The following is a 25,157-nucleotide window of genomic DNA, read 5'->3' as shown; positions in this document are numbered from 1 at the left end:
GAGGGAGGAGTCCACTCATTCAGAGCCTGGCCAGGTGCTTGGATTTCCTCCCTGTTGATAAGAGGGCGCCTCAGCTTAGGCTTTACGTATCACGGCTTGACGCAGCTCTTCGCCTATGCTCCCCGCTCTTTAGTCGAGATTTTCTACAAACCAGACATCGAGAACGTCTTCCGAGACATTTTCTGTTTTGCTGCAGTTTTTGTAATACTGTCTGCGGCATCCTCTCACAGACTTTACATGCATCACTGGAATGATCCAACCTCTCCCAGCGCTGCCTGCAGCGGTCTCCTCTTAGTGACAGCCAGAGAGAGTTAGATACCCCTTGTCTGGATTGTGGGACTCCTGTCTGGCCCTTGCAGCATGTACGGAGATTCGGTCATGCCCTCACAGTAGTACACTACAATGGTCTCCTCACTGTTACAGTGGTATATTCAGATCCTATGTGAACCTTAGTTTATGACCTGGGTCGCAAGCTATGAAGCATTAGTAACTGCTACAGGACATTGGAACAAGACTAGTCCCATGAAGATTCTTTTAGCTCTAACATTGTAAAGGTACTTAGCAACTGATATGTTGAATGTTTATCAAAAAGCATCAGTCAGTAGTGTAAATCTTGTGCGCGTCTCATTTTGAATGTTATCACTCATGTGAAATCCATGTAAAATTGTAAAAAGGTCTGTTTAAGTTGATGGAAGAGCAAAGAGTAACAGCAGTCTTGTATTCCATTTAGTAAAAAAAAAAAAAAGCTATCACTTGTGACAGATGTTCTCTGATTTTCTGAAATCTATCTGACAAGACGAGCTGTGTGACTACCAACAGATGATGTCTTCTGTTCTCACTCTCACATCCTTTCCCCCACTCACCCATCTTCGGCATTGGCACCAATTCTTGTATGTGTTCGTCGCTGTCAACAGGATGGTGACAGGTGGGCTCCACATTGGTCCCACAGCAACATGTGGATCTATAGGTAAGTAGTGATTTGAGCCTGAGATTGAGTATGCAACAGGTTCAACTTGCTGTGCTGAGTGCCCTGGTCTGTTTATTCCCAATCTGAAATTCATCAGCTTGTGCAAAGAGTCTGCATGCTCCAGCAAAACACCTAGTTTTGCAGCATAAGTTGCATGACCCAGGGCAGTTCTTCTCCAAAGTACGCTTTAAGACAAGAGAGGTGGTTATACTCCTATCAGAGGGTTCTCTGTGTGATATTGTTAACATTGTAACAGCCGATGTGAGCAGAGCACTCAGGATAGGTTTTAGTACATTTACAATAGATAACCTTTATGCTCTCAAAGGAAGGTGAGAAATGTACTAATGCTGCTATTACTCTTCTTCTACAGGTAGTAGAAGTTGACATGATTATAGAAGGAGACTTCAACACAGCTAATGACAGCAAAAGGTTGGGTAAGAGTAAGTCACTTTCAGTAAAGGGTAGGGAGAGGCTACAGAGTACGGGCTTCACAGATACACGGGCTCAGCATCCTGATCTTACTGACTTTTCATTTTTATCAGGTGCTAACCAAAAATATACCAGGCTAGATCATTTTCTAGCGATCTCTGTTATGTCTAGAACACTTGGCAAAGGCATAAGTCGTACAGCTTTGTAAAATCATACTCCAATTTCCTTGATGTTCTCAAACGCTGTAAAGACGTATACTAATAGATGCAGAAGGTTGAGATATCAACCTACAGGACAAGCCATTTAGGAGGCAATTACATGGCTGAGAATGACAAGGGCCACATGAGGAAATGTCATGTAGGACACAAAGCTTTGGTTACTGGGTACTTCAATTTTATGACAAGACCGGAGGCTCTATTATGCGTGCCTATCTTACTTTAATCTAAACAGCAGCAGTCCAGAAACTACAGCTCCCAAGAGGATTAGCTGTCAGCTAACCAATGGGAGTAAAACAGGAACTAGAACTGAACCAATCAGAAGAGGTCATAAACCATAGAGAGCACCCTTGACTGCAAGCAGCCCTCTTTTCTTGCTGCTCGCAGTCAAGATAAGTACTCTCCTTTGGTCTTCTATGTATTTAATATTTACTCAGATGTTTTATTACAGGCTATTTATCCTTTTGGTGTAATTTTACTGTTTTTAAGTTTGGGGGTAATACTCTTGCTAATTCTGCCGCTTCGCAGCTATCATTATCCCTCCCCCCCCCTTACCCCCACCCCCCCACCTTCGCACAACCGTCGTTCTGCTCGCACTCCGGCGAGCGTTCTATTGCGCCCTTCTCTGCCCGTTCGTCAGCGCGCGCTCTCTACCAACGCGCGTCTGACAGGGAAACCCTTACCGATATTCGCGACTGCCGCAGCTCTTCTTTAAGCGGCTTCGCGGGTCTCCGGCTGCACACGGAGGACAGCTTTCACATTGCTGCCTCCTCCTTGTGCCTCTTTGTTCCCGACTTCCTTTTTTCCCGGTTTCTGCCTCAGGGAGGAGCCTTTCAACAGTACAGGGAGTGTGTTGCTCCTATTAACCCCTTACTCACCGCACTTTGGTTACTTGCCCAAAGCACACTTCTTGTGCTTATTTGTTCTGCTGTTTCTACCCACTGTAACTTTATTATTGCTATGGAGCTTGGGAGTTCTCCCTCAAGGTCTGCCTCTGAAGAGGATGAGGAATCCTTCAGGCAGGATTTAAACAAGTTTATCCAGTCCTCTGTGAAACATGCTATGAAAGCATCTATGGACAAAATGTCAACAAATATTGAGAATTCTGTCATGTCCATGGTGTCCAAGTCTATGGCCCATTCTGCGGGGGAAAGCAGAAAACGGAAATTATCCTCTTTTCAAGTCAGGTAAAGGCGCACAGACAGAAAGTGAGCTTGCCTCACACCAGACTGAGGACTTGATTCCTCCGAGGCCTCCTACTATGGAGGGGAATTTCGCCAAAAATACGGCATCTCAATTGAAATGTAAATCAAAATCAAAACATATTAATGCGGCAAAAAAGATTGTGATTTCTAAAATATTGGACACGGACGATGAGGACATGGACGACTTATCTCAGTCCGACAATCCTGACGATACGTTTTCCCCATCCTCTCCTTCCCCCAAACGTATCAAACTTGCGACAGGTGGCCCCTCTACCAGTGTGGTCGATTCAGAGGGTGTTCCCATGTTTGATCCGTCCCTCATCCACCATCCTAATTCAACAGAGTGGCTCCCGTTGGACCACGTAGGTGATTATATTGCTTCCCGCTTACGTCTTCCTTTAGATAAACAGACGAGATCCAAATTAAAATCGGAATGCCCCAGACCGTTGTTGGACTCCAATATTACGGTAACACCAGCCATTGATGACTCTCTTATCACTTTCTTTACCAAATTTGGTAAGGATCCCCGTAAGGGAGTAGACAAAGCCCGGACCACGTGTCAGGACAAACTCCTGGACTTGGTAGGTCCTCTGGCAAGGATCTTTGATCTAGCCGAATCAGCCAGGTTAGAGGAATCGCCTATTGATCCCTTAGATCATTCCCTTTGGACCCAGAGAGCCCTTTGCCTATTGGGCAATGCGAACTCTGCTATTATTCACGAGAGACGCAAGGGCCTTCTGCTCAGAATGGACCCTAAGTTGGCTAACTTGGCCACTCGGGACCCCGGCATCCAGGCCGACGGTAAACTCTTTGGCGACAATTTCATCAAAGATCTTAGCCGATTTGTTTCGACCTTTTCATCTTTGGACAAAGCCCAACAAAATCTGAAGAAAGTTTTTAACCAACGTGTTTTTTCCCGGGCCGGTAGAGGTAGGAGCTGCTTTACCGGCCGCACATACAGAAATCAAGGCTCAAGAGGATATGCCAATTCCTTCAATACCTATTCCCAGGATTTCAAACCCCACTTTTACCCACAAAGATCAAGGGGTTTCCGCAACCGTGGTCAGCGCTTGTCCAGACCGCCCAATAATCAAGGTAAGCCAACTTTCTGGCCCTCCTGTGGGAGGTCGCCTTCGTTTCTTTCTTCAAAAATGGAAGTCAATCTCAGCAGACCCTTGGGTACTTTCCACTATTCAGGGATATCATATCAAACTTCTTTCTTCTCCCCACCAATACGGTCTTCCTCCTCTTCCAAAGTTTTCTCTCGAAATGTCCTCTCTAATTTCTTTAGAGATTCAATCCCTCTTAGAAAAAGACGCCATCCACCATTGCACTCCAGACCCTTCCGGATTCATCAGCTATATTTTCCTCGTCCACAAAAAGAACAAAAAGCTGAGGCCGGTAATCAACCTGAAATCTTTCAACCAATTTGTCATCTATCGACACTTCAAGATGGAAACCATCATTCATCTCAGGGATATCTTGCTCCAATTCGATTGGCTAGTCAGACTAGATTTGCAGGACGCATACCTGACCGTTCCTATTCATCATTCTCACAGAAAGTTTTTGCAATTTCACTGGAATTCAAGAACATATCACTTTTCCTCCCTTCCTTTCGGCCTATCCTCCGCACCCTGGTGCTTCACAAAACTATTGAAACCGGTTGTGACCTACCTTCGATCCCTAGGCATCAGACTGATTATCTATCTCGACGACATTCTGATCATGCACCAGAGCAAATCCTCTTTGCTGACCCATCTACAAATAACATCCTCCCTCCTCTCAGATCTCGGTTTCCTGATAAATCACGAAAAGTCCGTACTTTTGCCCTCTCAACAAATAGAATTTCTGAGCTTCCAAATAGATTCAGTTTCGGCCGCTTTGTTCCTTCCCCGTTCCAAGGTTTCTGCAATCAAAAAAGAACTAATCCAAACTCTTCAAAAAGACACTATCTCACTCAGAGCTCTCGCAAAGGTCGTCGGCCTTCTCTCCTCCTCTATCCAGGCCTTCTTTCCAGGACCCCTTCACTACCGCGCCCTCCAGCACCTCAAAATCCTTCATCTTCGTCTGGGGTTGGCTTTTTCCGACCTCTTCTCCTTAGATCAAGAATCCCAAATGGAAATTCAATGGTGGATATCCCATTTAGAGGCTTGGAACGGCAGATCCATCTTCCCCTCTGTGCCCGATCTTGTGGTAGAATCAGATGCAAGTCTCTTAGGGGTTGGGGCGCCCGCTGTGGTTCGATATCGACTGGCCGTACATGGTCTTCAGAGGAGTCCAGATTTCACATAAATTGTTTAGAGCTTCTTGCAGGCTCCTTTGCGATCAGAAGCTTCACAAAAAACAGAGCACGATGCTCCATTCTGCTCCGTATGGACAATATATCAGCGGTGCGTTACGTCAACCATTTAGGAGGCACCAGATCCAGACCTCTGGCTCTGCTGGCCAAGAGCCTCTGGGATTTTTGCCTGTCCCACAAATTTTCCCTCATAGCCGAATATCTACCAGGATCATTGAATGCCAATGGAGACTGGTATTCACACCACCTCTCGGACTCCAGCGATTGGAAATTACACCAGTCAGTCTTTCGTCAGATAGAAAGGAAATGGGGTCCTTTTCAAGTAGACCTCTTTGCGTCCAGACTCAACACTCAGCTTCCCCATTTCTTCAGCTGGCGTCCGGACCCACTGGCCTTAGCCACAGACGCTTTCCTACAAGATTGGTCCAGATCCCTCAATATGCCTTCCCTCCCTTTATCCTAATCAACAGAGTCCTAAACAAGGTCAGACGTCAGAAGGCGTGCCTCGTCCTGTTGACTCCCTTTTGGCAATCTCAAGTTTGGTTTCCACCCCTCCTCGAGCTGGCAGTGGATTTCCCAATCTTACTCCCGATCTTTCCATCCCTCCTTCTAGATCCTTTTGGTTGCCCTCACAATCTGATTCTCAACCAATCTTTAACCCTCTCAGCCTGGCTCTTTTCCAGTCTACCCAACAGCCCTTTGCTATTTCGTCAGAAGCTTCAGAATTCATTAATAACGCATGGGCACCCGGCACAAGGCGAGCCTACAAATCGGCTTGGGCTCTTTGGTCAAGCTGGTGTCTGGGAAAATGTTCCAATCCCTTTTCAGAAGATCGAAATTTAATTATTAATTTCCTAGCCGCCCAGGCGGGCTTAGGTAAGTCATATCGCACAATAAATCTTTACAGATCCGCTATATCCAAGAACCACTCAAATATTGATGGCAATCCTATTGGGTCCCATCCTTTGATTTGTCGTCTCCTCAAAGGCGTCAAGCTCTCCAGACCCCCTGCCGCCAAGTACTCACATATCTGGGACGTTTCTCTTGTTTTGAATCTTTTCTTTTCCTGGCCAGATAATCCATGTCTTTCTCTCAAAATGCTCTCTGCCAAGCTTACTATGTTGTTATGCTTAATTTCTATTAAAAGGACTTCAGACGTTAAGTCCTTAGATGTCTCTGCCCGGCAGTTCTTACCTTCAGGTGTTTTATTTCACATTTCCAAACGCACCAAAACTAATTTACATTCCGTTTTCTACCCTTTCTTTCCTGACAAGCCAAAGTTATGTGTGGGTCTTTGTTTAAAAGAATATGAAAAAAGAACTGTTAACCTGAGAACGTCCTCTTCCAATCAATTGCGGATCTCTTTTCGCAAACCCCACAGTCCAGTGACTTCGGCAACTTTGGCCCGCTGGATTAAATGGATTATGTCCCTAGCGGGAATAGATATTTCCGTTTTTGGAGCACATTCTTCCAGGGGGGCCATGGCCTCCAAAGCTTTTGCCCTTGGGTCCAGTTTAGAGGACATTCTCAGGACGGCAGATTGGTCAAACGATAATGTTTTTAAAACCTTCTATTGTAAACCCGTTAGAACTGCTTCTTCCTTAGTTATTGACAAGCTTTAAACGCGCATAATAGAGCCTCCGGTCTTGTCATAAAATGTAGATTTTCCTAGTAATTTATGACGGAAAGTCTTAATTTTATTAAAGACACGGAGGCGAATATTATCCCACCACAGTACTTTTATTAATATGTACTTTCTCTTTCCCTCCCAGCGACTCCAGCATTGCCTCCAGCTTCCGGATAATGCCGCTGGCTCAATCAGTTCCTTCTTCAAGAAGAGACCTCTGGAAGCGTCATCGCAACCTGTTCCGGATCATCTTTCTCAGCCATCGCGCTCTCGGTTCATCGCTGTTGTTCAAGACTTGTGTTCCATTTCTTTGTCTCTGGCAATCGTTGGACTTATTTACCCTTTGTTTTATAACTCTATTTGACTTGCTCGTTCAAGAAAAGAGGGCTGCTTGCAGTCAAGGGTGCTCTCTATGGTTTATGGCCTCTTCTGATTGGTTCAGTTCTAGTTCCTGTTTTACTCCCATTGGTTAGCTGACAGCTAATCCTCTTGGGAGCTGTAGTTTCTTGATTGCTGCTGTTTAGATTAAAGTAAGAAAAGAACACATAATATTCGCCTCTGTGTCTTTAATAAAATTAAGACTTTCCGTCATAAATTACTAGGAAAATCTACATTAGTCTTCATCTAGGTGAAGCAAAACAAGGCTAGAGATGAGAGAGCAGCTGATTTTCAAGACGATTTGGTGTAAATGTATAGTAAATAAGGCATGCCTTGGTGCACTAGATATAGGTAAAGCTGAATATGCGTTCCTTAGTTAGCGGCAGCACTACTATAGCGGATGCAATAAGCCAGGGAAACTACAGACATATTAGGAGTGAAAATTGTGAAAGACAGGGTAGTAGTTGTTAAGGTTTCAAATGGTAAACTGAGGCATAATGACCCAGAGACAGCTAGAGCTTTCGGTAATGATTCCCCAAGTCAAATCAATGCATATTTGGATAGCTCGTGAGCACATAAGTTGCAACCTAAAGCAGAACAGCTTCAATCATCCTAAAAAATAAACTATATTATTTCCAGAATAGCAAGACTTATGACCAGGCCCGACATCTTCATGTCACTGCTCTGGTTTGCTTTCCTTGAAGGGGGGCTTGCTAGGATACTATTTAAAAGGTCCTGCGAATTTTGGACAATATCAACCGAATATGAAAGAATGCCCTATTTATCTCGCTCAACACTGAAAAGTGTCCGATTGGGTTACATGATGTTTTTTGGGCAAATCTCTTGAAACCTAAGGTTTTAAACTTCAATTCTGAGAGTCGGTGTTACCTGGATATAAATGGCCTACTGCCTGCATGAGAGTTATTAGGTTAATCCTCCACTTAAGATACAAAGAGGGATCACCAGGTCCCTCTTTCTCATTCAAGGTTTGCCCTTTTAATGGAATTTCCAGCAGAGTGTGCCTGCTAAGACGAGAACATCAATGGATTGCGTACAGATAGGGAAGACTAGAACATGACTGTATGCAGACTATATGTAGTAAATATCATTTTCTGTAACTTATCCAGCTCAAACTGGGCCTTTCCTTCTCGAAAAGGAACATGTTGCCTACTCACTTTGGCGGCAACCCCGTGGAATGTATCAGTCTCAACAACACTCACTCCTTCACCTAAAACACTTTCACAATCACTCTTTAATCCAACCGTTTTGTCAACTTTCCAAATACTACTTCTCCCTCACCTACTGTCAAGACCCTCACCACTGAAAGAAGAAATTCACCCTTGCACAATACTAGCATTCCTAGACCACTTCATAACAAACTGGTCCACCTTTGAATAGTGCACTATGCTATATTTCTTCCAACATTACTCTGCGTAACTTGAACCTTTCTCCCGGACCCTCAGTTCTGAATCACCTTTATCATCTTGGCTTTCAGAACACAAATTTGCTACAAGCAATTCTGCATCCTACTTTCATCCAGAATCGCCTCCATTAGAGATATACTCCAAATTATAATCCCTCCTCCCTCCCACCACACAATTAACACTAACTATTTTGCCTCATCCCCTCCAATGTAACAGATTTCTCTACTAATATCTATTAACACATCATGAGCTTTGTCCAACTTCTGCCTTCGTTTTTAAAACCTCTAGCCCTGTCTTCTGGGGATTACATTTATCTTTCCTCTATCTTTAGACATTCCCTCCTCATGCTAGTACCTTTACTAAATTTGCAGTTGTCCTACCTTAGCCTAAAAATCCCACAACCAGGCTTCTGTTCTACCATCAAGTAGCACAACTTCTCTGCTTTCACTAAAGCCCCGAAACGTAGGATTCAAACAGCTTACCCAGAGCCTCTCACTGTTCAACCTACTTAATGCACCTTCATGATAGGGATAATAGTCTTGTGCAATTAAGCAGTGTTCCCATTTTAGCTTTCTGAGCCTCTCTACACAGTTATTTTAAGGCTACCAGAAAGGTTGCTAGGAATACAAAATGTGATCAATGCCTCTCTGGGCATACCACAGGACAGGTTAACCTCCTTTCTTTGCAAACACTTCTTTGTCTTCATCACACTGTATGGTGCAAATGTAAGTCATAGGAGCACTTCCTTTATTCTTCTTCATCGCATTGGTGACATCACCTCCTCTGGATTCCTGTGCAATTTATATACAAAGATACACAGATCATCACATTCCTTACAAATCTCCGTTTACTAGTCATTACACAAACCAAGGCTCTCCTCTCTGTAGGGCTTCATTCCTACAAGAATCACCTTCTCCGTTACACTGCTCAACACATCTCATTACACTTGACTTACCTCATACTACACCCCCCCCAGACGCTCAAACACACCCCAGGGTGTACAATTTAATTCCAGCACACATCTGCATTCCTTCAGCACATCGGCTACCACAAAGGCTATATTTCAAATACTCAACATCGAGCAAATACACCAACACCTTGCCTTCAAATCGGTGATGCCCCACATCAACATACTGCGTAGGTGTAAACCACATTATTGTAATAGTCTCCTGGCAAGCCTTCCACAATGCCCATTCTCTCCTCTTCACAAGATTGCAAAACTCTTCTGTCCATGATCAAAAGTGTAACTTGCTCTTCCAAATGTTCTCTGGAGTTTGTGGGAGGGAAGCAGACAAATCATAACATCGTATACCATCATATTTCCCAAAACAATGTCAAACACAGAATGTTTTCTATTTAGATGGCTTGCTAGCTGTGAAGAGCTTTCCAGTTTTTAACTATCCACACATCGCTTAACCGATGTCTGGTTTTTGATATTTACTACTGACCATGCTCATTACATCTTGCTTGTCACCCATTCATTTTCAGACTTGTCAGCATTTTGCAGATGAGTTAAAGTTTTTGCTACTGTGGAATTGTGATAATTTAATAGAGAACACCTCATTTCACTGTGTTCCTGTTGCCTCATCAGTCTTAGAGAGTGTTTGCTCAATGACTCCTAGAGCACAGGGGCAAAAGGTGACCCACATGCTCTAGAACTGTCTTGGAAGTCTAGCTACCAATGGCAGCTGCTCTCCGAAAGAAACGGCAAAAACATATACTCTTGAGTTTAAACAATACCACTCTTCCTTGTTGGCTTTTAGATCTTTTAAATATAAACGTATATGTCTAGCAACTGACAAACAACTGGTCAATAGAGATGATGCAAGATTTTCCAGGCATGTTTCTTCCTGTTAATATTGCATAATTTGTTAGTTAAGAATCTAAAAGGGGCCTTGAAAATGTGTTAACTTTTGTTTCTGGGGTCTCTAAATTTTGCTCAACGTTCGCCTTCATCGTGCTCCAGGGGCAAGCATCAACGACACTGGTCTTCGATGATGTAGATAATGTCATGACATACTTTAAATCCCCCCCAACCTTTTTAACAAGGGTATCGCCACATTCCACTTATAATGGTGGGAAATGCCTGGGGAGCTGAACAGTCTTTCCTCACAATTTACTTTGTCCAAGTTTCAGAGATTTCTAGGGCAGACTATTCTATAAGAAAGAGGGTTCCACTGTAACCTATGTTATTTAATCTCCCGAAAAAGAATCAACTAAAGTTAAAGCACTTAAATTGACACCAATTAAAACAGTGGCTGAACAGCATTTAAGCAAATTATATCTACAGACAAATAATTCACCAAAAGTAATGCCCTAAAAATCAAACTAAAACAGAACTCGCAGAGTGGATTCCAGGTAAACAGGGGAAAACCTTACGACCATGTGACTCCACCTTCCCCGAGACACAAAAACATTGGACCATTAAAAACAGAGTGAAAGAGTTTGTATCGAGATTTCATGGTATCAAGAGCACTGCAATGTATTATAGGAGTGCATAACAGGTAAGAGAGGGGTGGAGGGTAAAAAAGGCTACAGACAGTGGACCTCTGATTACCCAGAGCGATTGCCAGTGGTTAGAAAAATAATTCCTCCCATCACCATTTGTGCTTAGTGGACCTCTGACAGAAAGTTAAGGACTTGAAAAATCATGGTGAACCAGCATGATCTGAGCAAAACTAGGGTTGGAGTGACACCTTTCTACATAAGAGAGACAGAGTTTAAAATAACCTATGTTTTACAGAGTGCAAATGAACCACACGTATTAAACAAGCATTGGCAAAGCCAAAAGATCTCGCTTATACAAGAGCTATTGGCTTTGCAATGCGTTTTTGCCATGTTGTACACCAATGTGGCTGCTGTTCATCATAGCTAAAAGCTAGTGGCATGGAGTGTCAGAGTGGAATGTGGGAGTAGTGTTGTAGAGTGGATTTGTTGGAGTAAAGTGTTGTAGAGTGGAGTAAATGGAGTAGTCTCGCAGAGTTGAGTAGCAGGGAGTAGAGTTCAGTGAAAGTGTGTCTTGGAGTGCAGGTGAATTGGACTGGAATGGAATGCACTGGATTAGAGGGGGTTGATAGAACTGGAATGGGGTGGGGTGGAATGGATTGGAATCGGCTGGCTTGGTGTGGGGTGGATTGGTCTGAAGTGGGGTGGGCTGTATTGGAGTGCAGTGGATTGGACTGGGCTAGGGTGAATTGGTGTTAGGTGGATTGAAGTGAGATGGATTTGAGTGGCATAGAGTGGGCTGAGTGGTATAGATTGGACTGAGTGGGGAAGATCAGAGTGAGGCAGACTGGAGTGGGGCAGATTGTTTTGGATTGGAGTGGGGCAGATTGTTTTGAACTGGTGTGGGACACATGGTTTTAGACTGGAGTGGGGCAGATTGTTTGGGATTGGCGTGGGGCAGATTGGTTGGGATTGGGGCGGGGCACATTGGAGTGGTGCAGATTTTTTGGGATAGGAAAACATCAGATTGTTTGGGATTGGAGTGGGTCACATTGAATTGGAATAGAGTGTGACAGATTGTTTTGGATTGGAATAGGGAAGATTGTTTTGGATTGGAGTGTGGCAGACTGGAGTGGGACAGATTTATTTTTAGATTGGCATGGGGCAGATTAAAGTAGGACAGACTGTTTTGGATTGGAGTGGGGCAGACTGTTTTGGGTTTGAGACGGGCAGATTGCTTTGGATTGAAGTGGGATAGATTGTTTTGGATAGTGTTGGGCAGCCTGCAGTGTGCCAAATTGTTTTGGTTTGGAGTGGTGCAGACTGTTTTGGATTGGGGCAGATTGCTTTGGATTGCAGTGGGGCAGACTGTTTGTTCTGCATGGGAGTGGGCAGACTGTAGTGGGAAAGATTGTTTTGGGTTGGAGTGGGGCAGACTGGAGTGTGGTAGATTGTTTTGGAGTGGTGCATATTGGAGTGGGGTGGGTAGTTTTAGATTGGAGTAGGGCAAACTGATTTGGAGGGAAGCAGATTGATTTAGATTGGAATGGGGCAAATTGTTTGGGATTGTAGTAGGGCAAATTGGAGTGAGGCAGATTGTTTTGAATTGGAATGGGACAGATTTGACTGGGGCAGACTAGAGTGGTTTGAATTGCAGTGGGGCAGATTGGAGTCGGGTATTATGTTCGGGATTGGACTGGGGCCGATTGGAGTGGGGCCGATTGTTTTGGATTGGAGTGGTGCAGATTGGGCAGACTGGAGTGATCTGTGCTGGGAGGACTGGAGTGGCTTTGGGTGACTGGTTTGGTGTGGGGTCAACTGGACTGAGTGAGGGGGATTGCTGTGGAGTGAGGTGGATTGCTGTGGGGTGAGGTGGATTGCTGTGGGGTGAGGTGGATTGCTGTGGGGTGAGGTGGATTGCTGTGGGGTGAGGTGGATTGCTGTGGGGTAAAGTGGGTGGATTGGTTTGGATTGGAGTGTATTAGATTGAAGTGGGATAGATTGCCTTGTGCTGCACGATTATGTGTTAAAGCAAAATTTCATAAATTACACATAAGAAAGGAACAACGTTGCTTTGCAATATTCAGAACAAGATAATAGTCATCTTTTGAGAACAATGCCTATGAGCAAATACAAAACAAGAGCAGAAAGTGAGAAATGAAGTCCTGGCAAAGTAAAAGAATCCAATTTTGTTTGTCCTACTGAGATTGTCCTAGAAGTTAAAAAAGTACCACCTCAATAACTGCAGGAACCTTCTGATTGCAGGGCCCTAGAAGTTAAAAAGAAGTAGCTCAATAAATGCAGGAGAAGCAGACAGGCACTTATTAAGTTGAATCAATCAGTGCTCGGTCCCTACTCCAAAGACAGGGATAGAAATGGAAATGCTGCTTGGCCTGCAGTGACAAATTACGAGGCTTTAGCGAAGAGTTCCATTCAAGCCAACAAATGGTAAAAACCGGGCGGGCTCCACGTCCTTATCAGATAAGAGATTCACTAGCGCATGCTCTTGCAGGATGGACCCTAAAAAGGGCTGTGCAACATGGGTTTGGGATGGATCCATGCAACAAAAGAAAAAGTTATGCACAACTCTTAACTGGAACTAATATACACAGTCATTGGTTGTCCTAAGAATCTGTCACGGTTTTGGACCCATGCGCCAACGATGTACTCTACAATGCCCAATTACAATGTGCTTTAAACAGTAAACCAATTAAAAAGAAATAGAAAAATACAGACACACATAAAATAAAAAAAACACACAAACAGACACAAAAATTGTGTTTCGGCATTCTTCACAAGGGCTTGCAAAAAACACAAAAAGACCCACTAAAATAAAGCTTCAATATATTCGTTTAATTTCGACTGTGTGAACATATTTGGGCTACCCCCCAGCTCCTGAGAAGTTTGCTATTTTTGTAAAGTTCATGTGAAATACTTGTGTGAGAGATCTGTGAGGTCTAGTGACCTCAGAAAACACTCAATTCAATTAATTGCACCTAGCCTTCCCTCCAGTCGCGGCTCACAGAAGTGACAGGGTGGCACTCGCACGCAGGTCAGGGATGGGGGCCAGGGGACATTACATTTAAAAAATATATGGAAAAAACACTTACCTAGCTCCTCGACGCGCAGCTCCTCCGTCTCACTGCAGGCACAGGCTCCCACCCTGCCCTGCGGCTAATCCTGGCGCTGCTCAGAGCAGTGTCAGGACTGGCTGGGAGCACCCAGCCAGGGCACTCCCAGGCAGACTGGGAGCCTGGCTCTGAGACAGCCGGTTAAACACACATGCGCTCTGAAGTGTTGCTCCTCAATCCCGCGGCCCTGCCCTTCCCCCCCCAAAACGATAATAAACACAGTTTATCATCATTTTTGGGGGAAAGGTTTGCAGCTTCCGCTGCTGGCTGGGGGTAGGGGGGAAGGATTAGGGAGGGGGTGTGACTTGCTCCTCCGCCCTTATGGTGTAGCCACTCCTGCTTCTCTCTAAAAGCCCCGTTAGTGGTCATCAAGCAAATAAAAATCTTTGCACCGATGACGGCTGAGCATTTGACTCCTGATTCCACAATCTAATCCATATTCCTCAACCACACTGTTCCTTCACTTTCCTCCTCCACAGTTCAATAAATATTCGAGCCAAGGCTTTCACACTGCTGTTTCTGCAGCCTTTTTCTACATATTGCTTTAAAAAATAAGCAAATTATAGCTTATCGCACTGCAGGCTTATATGCATTGTTGAAATATTATCAACTGCTTATATACCTGAGCTAGAGAAGTAACTATTATTAGTGCAGCGAATGCAGTGGCACTGTAGCTCAGGGGTTTGAGGGAAACAAGGCACAGCTGTTTTACTCCCAAGCGGTTGACATGGGCCTATTTTCTTTGTATCAGTGCCGAAAGCATAATGCACTTCTATAATGGTTATTCTTAAACAACTTTATAGCACTCACTTTAGTAACCTCACTGGAGCTGAAAAATAAACTAACAAGCCACTAGGTCTACAGGCCGGGAAACCTAATAACAATTAATATTCACATCATGTCTCCATTTCACCTTGTGTTTCTTAAAACGCAACATACATTTTTAAATTTGAGTCTGCAAAAGTATGTGCTAGCGCATGCATCTAACCTACGAGACACTATTATATCCAAAAAGGACTTGGAGACTGCATGTTGCTTACCATTTGTCTGCTTCTGCATCACTCTTCTTTGCAGCCCTCTTAATTGGCCAATGCAATTGAGAATTCAGTTACAGTGCTTGCCATGGAGCAGGAACCAAGCCCAGAATGATTAAGCTTAACCAGTGCTTATCTGCTGCTACCGACGTGACTGAGGTACTATTTCTTGCCTCCTCCCACTCTCGCTCCCAGCTGCTCCGTCCAAGCATTTGCATGCATTTCAAATTGCTCTACGCATTCTTGTTTGTCTCCTCCCGCTGTGCTGGCCCCCTCCTGCATCCTCTTGGGTGCTTGCCTGTACCTCTCCCTCCATCAGTAGGTGTTGTTTGCTACTTCCCCCTCCTGCTGCCTGTTGTCTTGTGATTTTCATTGTTGTAACTTGCCCTTTTGTGTAGGTTTCTGCAGGTTGCCCTGTTGTCATTGGCATAGTTCGCACTCCTTCTCCGTTGTTGTAGCTTGCCCAGTTTAAATTTTTGTAGCCTGCCCCACTCCCCAGAGCTGCCTCCTCAATATGAGCTGAGCAGAGGACCTAAAATGGCTCAGATCACTTATGTACAATAGGTTCAATAACCACATAGACACACCGTAAACCTTGTTTTTATACACTCCTCTGTTACATGTTGCAAAAAAAAAAAAAAAAAAACTGTTTGGCCAACTGGTGTACAACATAGCTAAAAGACACTGGCAAAGCCAATAGCTTTCACGTAGATGAGACCTACTGGTTTTGCCAATGCTTGTTTTAAGTTTAGTTTTTACTCTCCCCAGCCTAGCCAGTCTTTCAGAGGTGGTGCCGACATACGATTTCGCCCAGTTCTGCTAATCTTTCTGTTCCCTGTGACAATCTGAACAAGCCCTACCAGCCATGTAGATGCCATTTTGCCACATGACTGGCCCTTTACCTACCTGTACTTGCCTTTCATAGGTGGTCTGTTTTTGTTAAAAGATTTCTTTTGAAGCACAGTAGTATATACTAAACAGTGCCAAAACATACAAGAATTATTTCGAAATTTGAAGACAAATGAGAAATATGCTAATTATGAGTTTGCAGTCCTGCCAGCGTGCCATTGGTAAAACAGACATCTGATTGATCCAAGTCTGTTCACGTTTCAGAGAAGATCCTGACTGGTGATTGCAGTGTGCCTACGTTACCTCATGTCATATGTGACACATTTCAACCAGAATGGGCTTGTTTTTATGCTTTTCTTTAGAAGTGTGGGCTCCAACATCTCAACTTGTGAAAAGCTGTTTTCAGATAAGCCAGAACTATCTGCATTAATAGCACTTGACATAGGCCCATTAAGACTGTTTTAAAAACTGCGCCAAACTTTAAAAAGCAGGCCATGCACCTGATAAAATAAAAGTCATGTTATGGGTAAGACAAGTATGGCCTAAGTAAAGACAAGAATTAGAAAGATTAAACACAAAGGGTAATACTGAAGCATGTTATTTCCAAGTTTAGATGCATGGGGTGTTTTGATCTCCTCTGGGCACATTGAAAACAAACACACAAAGAAGGGTTCTGAACCATAACCTACCCTGAAGGGCTCAGAGCCGTAAACCACACTGAAGGGTACAAAACCATAACCCACACTGAATGGTTCAGAACCATGTAACCTCAGGTGCTCAGGGTTTACAAGGGTGCAGTGTTTCTGCATTCGCAACAGGGCACTCCCTGGCAAATTACTTTATTTCACATTTGAGTTGAGTAAAATGGTTAAAGCACCCAGCCCTGATAAATCTTTGCAGCCATTGTGAGTGGCTGTCCGAGCTTATATTTCGAGGTCTGCCTCAGAAACATAAAAGGGAGAGCAACTTGCCTTTCAGAGTGACCAGTCTGTTGGAAATCTCCTGAGAGGCATCTCTTGATATTTAATAAAATACATTTTGCAGACTTACTCCTACATTTCCCTCTATCTACGCCCTTGCCTGTGCATATACTGCTTTAATCTTGGAGATGAAACCCCAACCTCCAGCAGGGATCCGGAAGCCTGTATTTGAGGACTTTACCCACAGGTGATGGACTACTAGTGAGTTCTACTGCAGTAGTTAGATCACTAACACCTGTGCATCTCAAAAAATTCTAAAAGATGTACATAGCTCCACAAAACACATGGCAGGAGATTCGCCGAGATTTACTTCTAAGGAAGGATATACAATTAAGCATATACATGGCAACGTTTGTGAAAACTACTTGAAATGAAAAAAAGTTTTTTTTTTTTTTAATGGAGTAACACATCTTTGAACATCTTTAAGAGAAACATGTTGGAGCATGGAAAAAACAACGGCTTTACATTAATTTGGATACAAAGAAGAAATTGCAGACAAAACAAATCAAGTTTCTCTGTACATAAAACATGCATGTGGGTGACATGCGACAATGCTTGAGAGCTGCATGCTTGAGAAGTTTGAAGGACGCCCAAGCAGGAAAGCTGAGGTAAAGATACTGATTGTCGATAACTTAAGTAAGACTGAACAACTCTGAAACGTTCAGATATGCACGTATACAACTGCCGGAGAACAAATCAATAGTGCAAGAATCAGCAACTGCGTAAAGGCATTTTGAACCAGAAATATTATGACAAAGAAAAACTTCGACCTAGAGTTACTTTCTTGTCAGCATATTTCTGTTCTTGATTGATTTAAAATGTAGACAAAGTATAGTTGGATCTTTTAGTTGGAATGTTGTTCAATGGCAACAAGAACAAAGTAAATGTTAAGTCAAAATAAATAAAATATACTACATGTTGGCCTGTTACAACTATCAAAGTAAACCTCCAGTGTCTAGTGGAGTTATATTTTTATTGATGCGTAATGTGGGGTGCCAATTAAAAATACTGTTTATCGTATTATCTTTTCTGCTTAATTAATTGAGCCATGAACACAGTTATGAAAAAGTTTACAGGGAAACCAACCCGGCAACTGAAAGATCCAGGAAAGGTTAAAATCAGATAGCAACCCGCAAGAAGAAATATTTGCAGCGTAGCTTAAGCGTAATCTTACCTAGGCTGTTTTTTTCACGAGTTGACATTTTTGCTGGTTACAAGACAGAAGTAACAATTTTAAAATATTATGTTTAGCTTTCTTTGCTCTACTAAACCAGTGCTTAACTTGAAAGCTTTTTGAGATACCAGCCAAAGTGAAAACGTAATACACAGCTTCTGTGAGTCCGCAGTGATAACCGTAAGATGATATCTGAATTAGCAGGAGGTTGGCCATGAAAATAAACAACCCCCTTTGTCTCTAGCTTCCTCCCAGCAACAGGCTCCCATTGTAATAAAGATGATCAGACTGCTTCACTTCCCTAGTCTAACCCGCGTCCTTCTTTCTACCTCACTGTTTGCACTGTAGGACCACTTTCCCCTTCCACCTTCCATCCCGCCCTATTTCCTCCTCCACCCTCTTCCCTTCTAATCTCTTTCTCCTACTCTCTTCCACCTTTTACCATCTCACTTTTACACTCTTAGCGCGCCCACCACTAGGAGACCACTCACAGAGGGGGAATATAAACATAAGTGAAATAGAAAACATACAGGTGTGAGGAAGAAACCCAAACGGCAGACAGCAGCATGTACACAGAAGACCGGTCCCCCCCCCACACACAATAGCTGCAACAACAGTGTGAACATTAAAGAAAGGAAGGCAATGGCGCGCATACTATAAACAAAACTTGGGACCGAGTGCTGGTACTGTTGAAAGTTTTTAAGACCCTGCTCCCCCTTTGGAGCATCCGTCCTTAGTCAGCTCAGAAACCCATAAATGCCAGACAAAAACCTAAATAGTAACGACATGAGACGCAGAGAGGGATTAGTGGAAGATCTCAAGGCTCAACCCATCACCAGCGTGCCAGCCTTCAGTAAAACCCATCTCTAGCTGAAAGTCCACACACACATGGACAGATGAAACACCTAGCTGCGTAGTAAAAGCCACAGTGATCACAGGTTGAGAAGGAATACAACACCTGAATCCCCATTCTATCGCTACTTTGGTACTGGCTATCCCACACCCAGCAAACATCCATCTCTGTACCAAGACAACCACCTGCACCACGAGACCAAGAAACTGCTGGTTAGTTTCACTATCAAAAAAATCACAACATAGCACTCATAATTCACTAACAGATTCTGTGCTTCCGCCATCTTCCACTATTTATCCTTTTAAGTTTCATGTATAATGAATTATAGCAATCTAACAACAGCTATTTTCCATCAACAACTACTTAAAAGTTCTGAGAAAATCATTAGCCAAGTGTTCTGAGATCTTCACACTTTGGGCCATTTTTCCAATGTCCTCCTCCACCCTCTTTATATGGTATCAACATTTCAGAAAACAGAGAATAAAACAATATCTTAAATGTTTGGAAAAGACCAACATGCAGAAAGATGAGACAAAGCTAGTCTTAACAAAAGACATAGAAAAACAGACAATACAAGGATAAGGAGGCATGCCTCACCATAAGACACAAGCACCATTGGAATTAACACATATCCCAAGATACAATGTTCGAACTGATTTGTCAGGTAATGTAATCATTCCCTATGCATATCTTACAGGTAAATGCATCAGTGAAGGTACTCTTAAAGAGAAGTGTGCTGACTACATTAAAGACATTGACCATTTCTATATCTACCTGAAGAATACAGGAACAATAAAAATATACATATATATTTTATGGCCAAAGCTATTTAAAAGCAATGTAGCAACATGACAAAATAGAAAGTTGGCAAATCAAACGATGCAAACATTTTTCTGAATATGGACAAACAATTCACAATGTAAATTCTCTCCGACACCGTCTTGTGGCTCACATTCAGCACATAAGATGAACAATAGAGCAGTAATGAAAGAGCTCCCAACTTCAAAGGATGTCACGCCCATATGCATAGCCCTTTTGGCGACATACCCCACTGTCTAATAATATGGAGGAAGTTACTTTTCTCAACCTCACATGCTTTCGCTCAAGTGTTACCACAAGACTGGAGTTCTCCTGGTACAAATTTGGTGAAAGCAAGTCTCGTTTAGCTAAGAGGCGCACAGAGAGTGCATTTTAGCTCATAAATCACTTCTCCCTTCTTTAAAAAAAAAAAGTTTCACAAGGAAAGTGCGCTTGCATTGCGGCTTGGAAAACAATTGGCGGTAAGGTCTCCATGAAATGAGGAAAAGGATGGAAGGGGTAGCCTCCGCAGTGTGGTGAGTGTAGGCATCGCGCGGGAGAGGGCAGAAGGAGCCGCCTATTCCTTGCATTACAGGCAGACTGGATTACTGCAAGTTAAAACACAAATATCGTTCCTACATGAGGTTTACAACTTTGCTTAATGGTGTTTAAGAAACAAAGGTCACCGTTTATCTTTGTTAACATTTAAACTGTTGATTACTGTACTTTATAGTTTGTGAATGGGGGCTTTACTTAGTATCTTCATATTGTATAGATAGTAAAGTTTCCATTTCAGGGTTGCTCCTTTAGGATTGAGTTTAAGCCACTGAGTGTGTTACAGCGACTGTAACCTTTGTGTGACTTCTCCTAGCAGGCCCATTTTAAGCCCACGATCTATTGGCAAAAGCTGAGGAAGGAAACGTCAGAACGGAGGTTACTATAGAACAGGCAGTAAGGTGTTGTGCAGGGGGCGGAAAATGTAGGGCCAGATGTAAGTAACACTATTGCACTCCCAAACACTGAAATACGCAGCGTGTGATTGCAAAAATGTGCCAACCTTGTACAAAATCCATGTTGGGAGTCAGTACAGTTTTACCAACTTCTAAAATGCTTTTGCAAATGGATATAGATTCCGTATATGGACAGGGTATATTTTGGGCATCCGTTCCAAATACTGGAGTGATAACTTGTTAATAGGGAAGCAGCCTTCTTTGGCCTCTTTGTCTTTAAGAATTGTCTAAAAGGTTTCTGGGGGAGCAGGCAGGGTCCAGAGGACTGCTATCAGTCAACTCTTAGAAACTTTTCAAAAGAGAAAAGTTTTGTTAAAAGTAGCCCTGTTTCCTTTAAAAGAAACAATGTAGCTTTAAAAAAAAATACTGAATTAGAAATGAGACACTGTGGCCCATTGATCCTAAAAGCAACCATACCACTGTTGGCGATCAATCGGACTAAGTCGCAGTTTGCGACCTACCTAATGAATATTATTAGGTAAGTCTTTGGCAACTCAATCCGAGTCCCCATCTTATGTTATGGCGATTTCTATAGCACACTAATCATCCGAGAAGATAACGAGGCGCTGCAAACCAAGTTTCTGATTGTAAAAGGTTTGGTCACAATTTGCAACACTTTTTTCGTTGCAACTGGAACCTTAGTACATCTGGGTGTTGGTCGGTTAAACGAAGCAATGAGTTTACAAAATTTAGAAGACAACTCGTCTGAGATCACTTAGAATCAGAAACATATTAGAAGGAAAGGATGTTATTTACCTGGGCTTACGATGATGTCTTTATGTCTGAAATAGAGAGAAACAAAACATCAGGTAACGTAGTTATTTTTTCATTCATTCGAATTCAGCTGAACAAAATCATTCAGGCACAAAAGATGGTAATGAAACACTGATTCACTTACTCGAACAATATAACAAATGACAGTACTTTGAATAGTCATATAAATTGTTCAATCAACACCGCTTAGGGCACCTTAGCTAAATCTAGGCGTACAGTACAACCGTAACACGTCATGACTCATCATTTTGGTCAAGTTGTGGCCCCTTCTACTCACGTGGCTAATTCAAATTGTATTTATTTGTGCAATGTTCCTCCTCTTACATCCAATATCAGAGAAGACACCTCCTCCCTTGTCAACAAGGTGTCATATTGGATTAGTCATACCAGGGGCTGTGCTTCTATCATTCATTCTGACATTGTTTTTGCTTCTCGAGTACGTGGTTGTCCCGGTGGCCGTGATACCATCAAAATTAACCTCACTAACCCCAAATTAGTTAGGGGACTTTTGCAGATGGAAGCCCGCAATACGCTAAGATCTGATTTTGATATACATTTCCGTGAACGCCTGCCTGCTATTGGCCAAAAGATCTTGCCTGCACATCCTCTTAGGCCCAAGGGAAGCCCCTGCAGTGTTCCAGTTCCTGCTCCTAAGTCTGGCTTGTTGCCTTTCCCGGTTGATGGGGCTGCTTTGGTTCATAATCCTAAACATAGTGGTACTCAAGACCCCGTTACTATAGGGGATACATCTGATGTTGACTGACTACTCTTCCCTAATCATTGCATACCTTGTGGTCCACTTGTACTGTCTCAAAGACCTTTAATCAGCCCAGGTGGTCCTAACCCAAGTGCTTCTTTCTGTACTCCTATAGTTAATTCTAAACTAATTACGGATACTGATTTTGGTGCGTTTACTTGTAACACTCCAACTTCTGAAGGGTATTTGCTGTCCTGGAATGTGGCGGGTATTAAGAGCAAACTGCCTGATCCGGAGTGGGGGGCTTTTGTGGAATCTTACTCTATCTGCATGTTCCAGGAAACGTGGGCAATGGGTGGCATGTATAGGCAAGGTTATCGTTCTTTTATAAAAAAGGCAACTCAATCCCCCAGGGGAAGGGCGGTTGGGGGTCTATGTATCTGGGTCAAGATGTCTGAGATGGTTAGGGTCAAGGAAATTGCTGTTGATTCTTGAGATATTTTAGCCATAGTAATACAGCCTAGGTCTAGTACCCCTGTGCTGTGTATTAATATCTATAATCGACCAGGCTCCCTTAACCAACAGTCTGATACCATTTATCGCTTGCATAATGTTCTTTCGGAATTCCATTCTAAATATCGAGTTATTATTGCTGGTGATCTTAACGCCCAAATTGAGTTTGGCTCAACCTTTGCTGAGTCCACTCAGGATGAGGACTTAGTGTGGAACATCCCCCGCTCCAACTTCATCCTATGCCACTCACTCCTTCCCCTAGGGTGTCTCAGATAATAGACCATGCACTTACCTATGGCCTCCGTTTTGGAAATGGCCGATTTCCAAATGATAACCCTGCTAGGCCTACTTTTTTCAGAGGTAATTATAGTAGCTGCTTGGATTATGTCATCTTGGACTTACGAGTCTGGCATTTCATAACTAATGTAGAGGTGGGTCTTCCCCGCACTAGTGACCACGCCCCCTTGCAAATTGCATATAACGTAGCCCTGTTTGATCTACCCGCTGGTTTGGCTGGCCGAAGTGTTCTGTCAAAACTTTCCACTAATAAGCTTGCGGTAAAGTGGCCCTCATTTTTTAAATCTGACTTACTAAACCATAAGCTTGGCATTATGATGACCCGTCACCAACTTTTTGAGGACTCCATTGCATTATCTCCTTCAGAAATTTTGTCCGCCCATGTGGGTTTTTTTGCGGAACTTAAGGAGCTTTTCACTAAACCTTCCAAATCCCAAACTAAATCTTCTGCTCCTAGGTGCAAATGGTTTGACAAAGAGTGCCGGGTGGCCAAGTATCTTCTATCTGAAGCCTTAAAGGCAAAGAATCGGGACGACATTACACATGTGAGAAAGAACTATGTGTCTACTCTCACTCTATCAAAACTCAAATATGAGGAGCATTTATGGGAGTGTCTGGCAGAGGCTGCTAGCTCTCGCGACGCCAATCTCTTTTGGACTTTGGTTGCGCGTAGCGACCCAGGCCTGTCATCCACTACTGAATGCCATATCGACCCAGGAACCTGGCTCTCTTATTTTCGTGAACTGTACGGCTCTCGGACGGAGCTTTATGATACTCCCATAGATAATGCACTGTGCCAGCCTGAAATGCCACCCTTCACCTTTAAAGAAACAGAGATGGCAATTTGCGTGCAAAGATCTGGTAGGGCCCCTGGCCAAGATGGTATTCCCTCTGATCTGTACAAATCAGATCTATCTGTGTGGACCCGTTATATAAACAGGGTATCAAACACTGCCATGGCATCTCGATCCTATCCGCTCTCGTGGAAGATGGCGATTATTGTCCCCGTTCATAAAAAAGGAGACAAGAGCTCCCCTGGGAATTATAGGCCAATCAGTCTATTAGACAACTTGCAGAAAATCTTTTCGTATCAGTTGCTAACTAGATTAAAACAATGGATAATGAAAAATCAGGTCTTAAGCCATCTCCAGGCAGGATTTAGGGACAAGATCAGCACTACTGATCAGATCTTCCGATTCACCACCATCAAGTGGAAGACCGTAGATGCAGACAAAGGCCACCTATTTGTGGCCTTTGTTGACTTGAAGTCTGCGTTTGACCTGGTCCCGCGTGCCAAGCTTTGGGAGGTCCTTAGTACCACCGGTGTTCCGGGTTCCATGATTAATATTATCAAGGACCTTTATTCTGATAATTGTGCCAAAGTCCGCTGGGGTACCATTGGCGATCTGACCCCTGCTTTTCCAACTACACGGGGCGTGAGGCAAGGCTGTGTCTTGGCGCCCACCTTGTTTCTCTTGTTTATTAATGCCTGTTTGCCATATCTCTTAGACTGTCAAAGTGACGCCCCTAGCCTGGGCGGGCAGAAGATCCCCTGTCTTCTGTTTGCAGATGATACCCTACTGCTATCACGCACTGCTATGGGCCTTTCTAGGCTGCTCTCCAGATTCCTGGAGTTTTGCACTGACCATGGGTTATCAATTAATTCAGCAAAAACAAAATACATGGTTTTTGGAGATAGTAGGGAAAAAATGAAGAGGCCTGTATATTTAGATGATGTCCCTTTGGAAAGGGTGGGTACCTTTGATTATTTAGGTATCAAAGTGGAAGATTCACATCTTTGGCATGCCCAGCGCCATAAATCTCTATTATGCCTGAAGCAGAGGGCGGGTGGAATTGTCAGATTTGCCTCTAGTTCCCCGAAATTTGCAATATCTCCCGCACTGGAAATATACAAAGCTCATGCTAGGGGGGTCGCCCTATGTGGAGCCGAACTTTGGGGGCATTGTAATCTGGCGAATCTGGCTAGCGCGGAAAAACAGTTTTTAAAAATGATGCAAAAGGTTCCATCTAGTACCCCATCCTTGCCCATTCATCTGG

At 43.4% G+C, this 25,157-nt stretch overlaps 1 protein-coding gene across 8 annotated transcripts in view; it reads right to left on the bottom strand.

Annotated features, from left to right (window-relative positions):
• EML4 (EMAP like 4) overlaps positions 1-25,157 on the bottom strand; it is a 636,979-nt gene that overhangs the window by 168,477 nt on the left and 443,345 nt on the right. For 5 of the 8 annotated variants that reach the window (XM_069233980.1, XM_069233975.1, XM_069233974.1 and 2 more), the window contains 2 exons: positions 21,575-21,600; positions 18,158-18,190 (listed from right to left, as the gene is read on the bottom strand). In XM_069233980.1, the coding sequence (XP_069090081.1) occupies positions 18,158-18,190; positions 21,575-21,600 (59 nt within the window). The remainder of the gene's footprint in view (positions 1-18,157; positions 18,191-21,574; positions 21,601-25,157) is intronic. The other 3 variants (XM_069233976.1, XM_069233978.1, XM_069233979.1) reach the window with 1 other exon arrangement.

This window comes from Pleurodeles waltl, chromosome 5 (assembly GCF_031143425.1).
Source record: "Pleurodeles waltl isolate 20211129_DDA chromosome 5, aPleWal1.hap1.20221129, whole genome shotgun sequence".
Taxonomy (NCBI): domain Eukaryota; kingdom Metazoa; phylum Chordata; class Amphibia; order Caudata; family Salamandridae; genus Pleurodeles; species Pleurodeles waltl.
The sequence above is the reverse complement of the archived record's forward strand: the minus strand, read 5'-3'. Positions and strand labels throughout refer to the sequence as shown.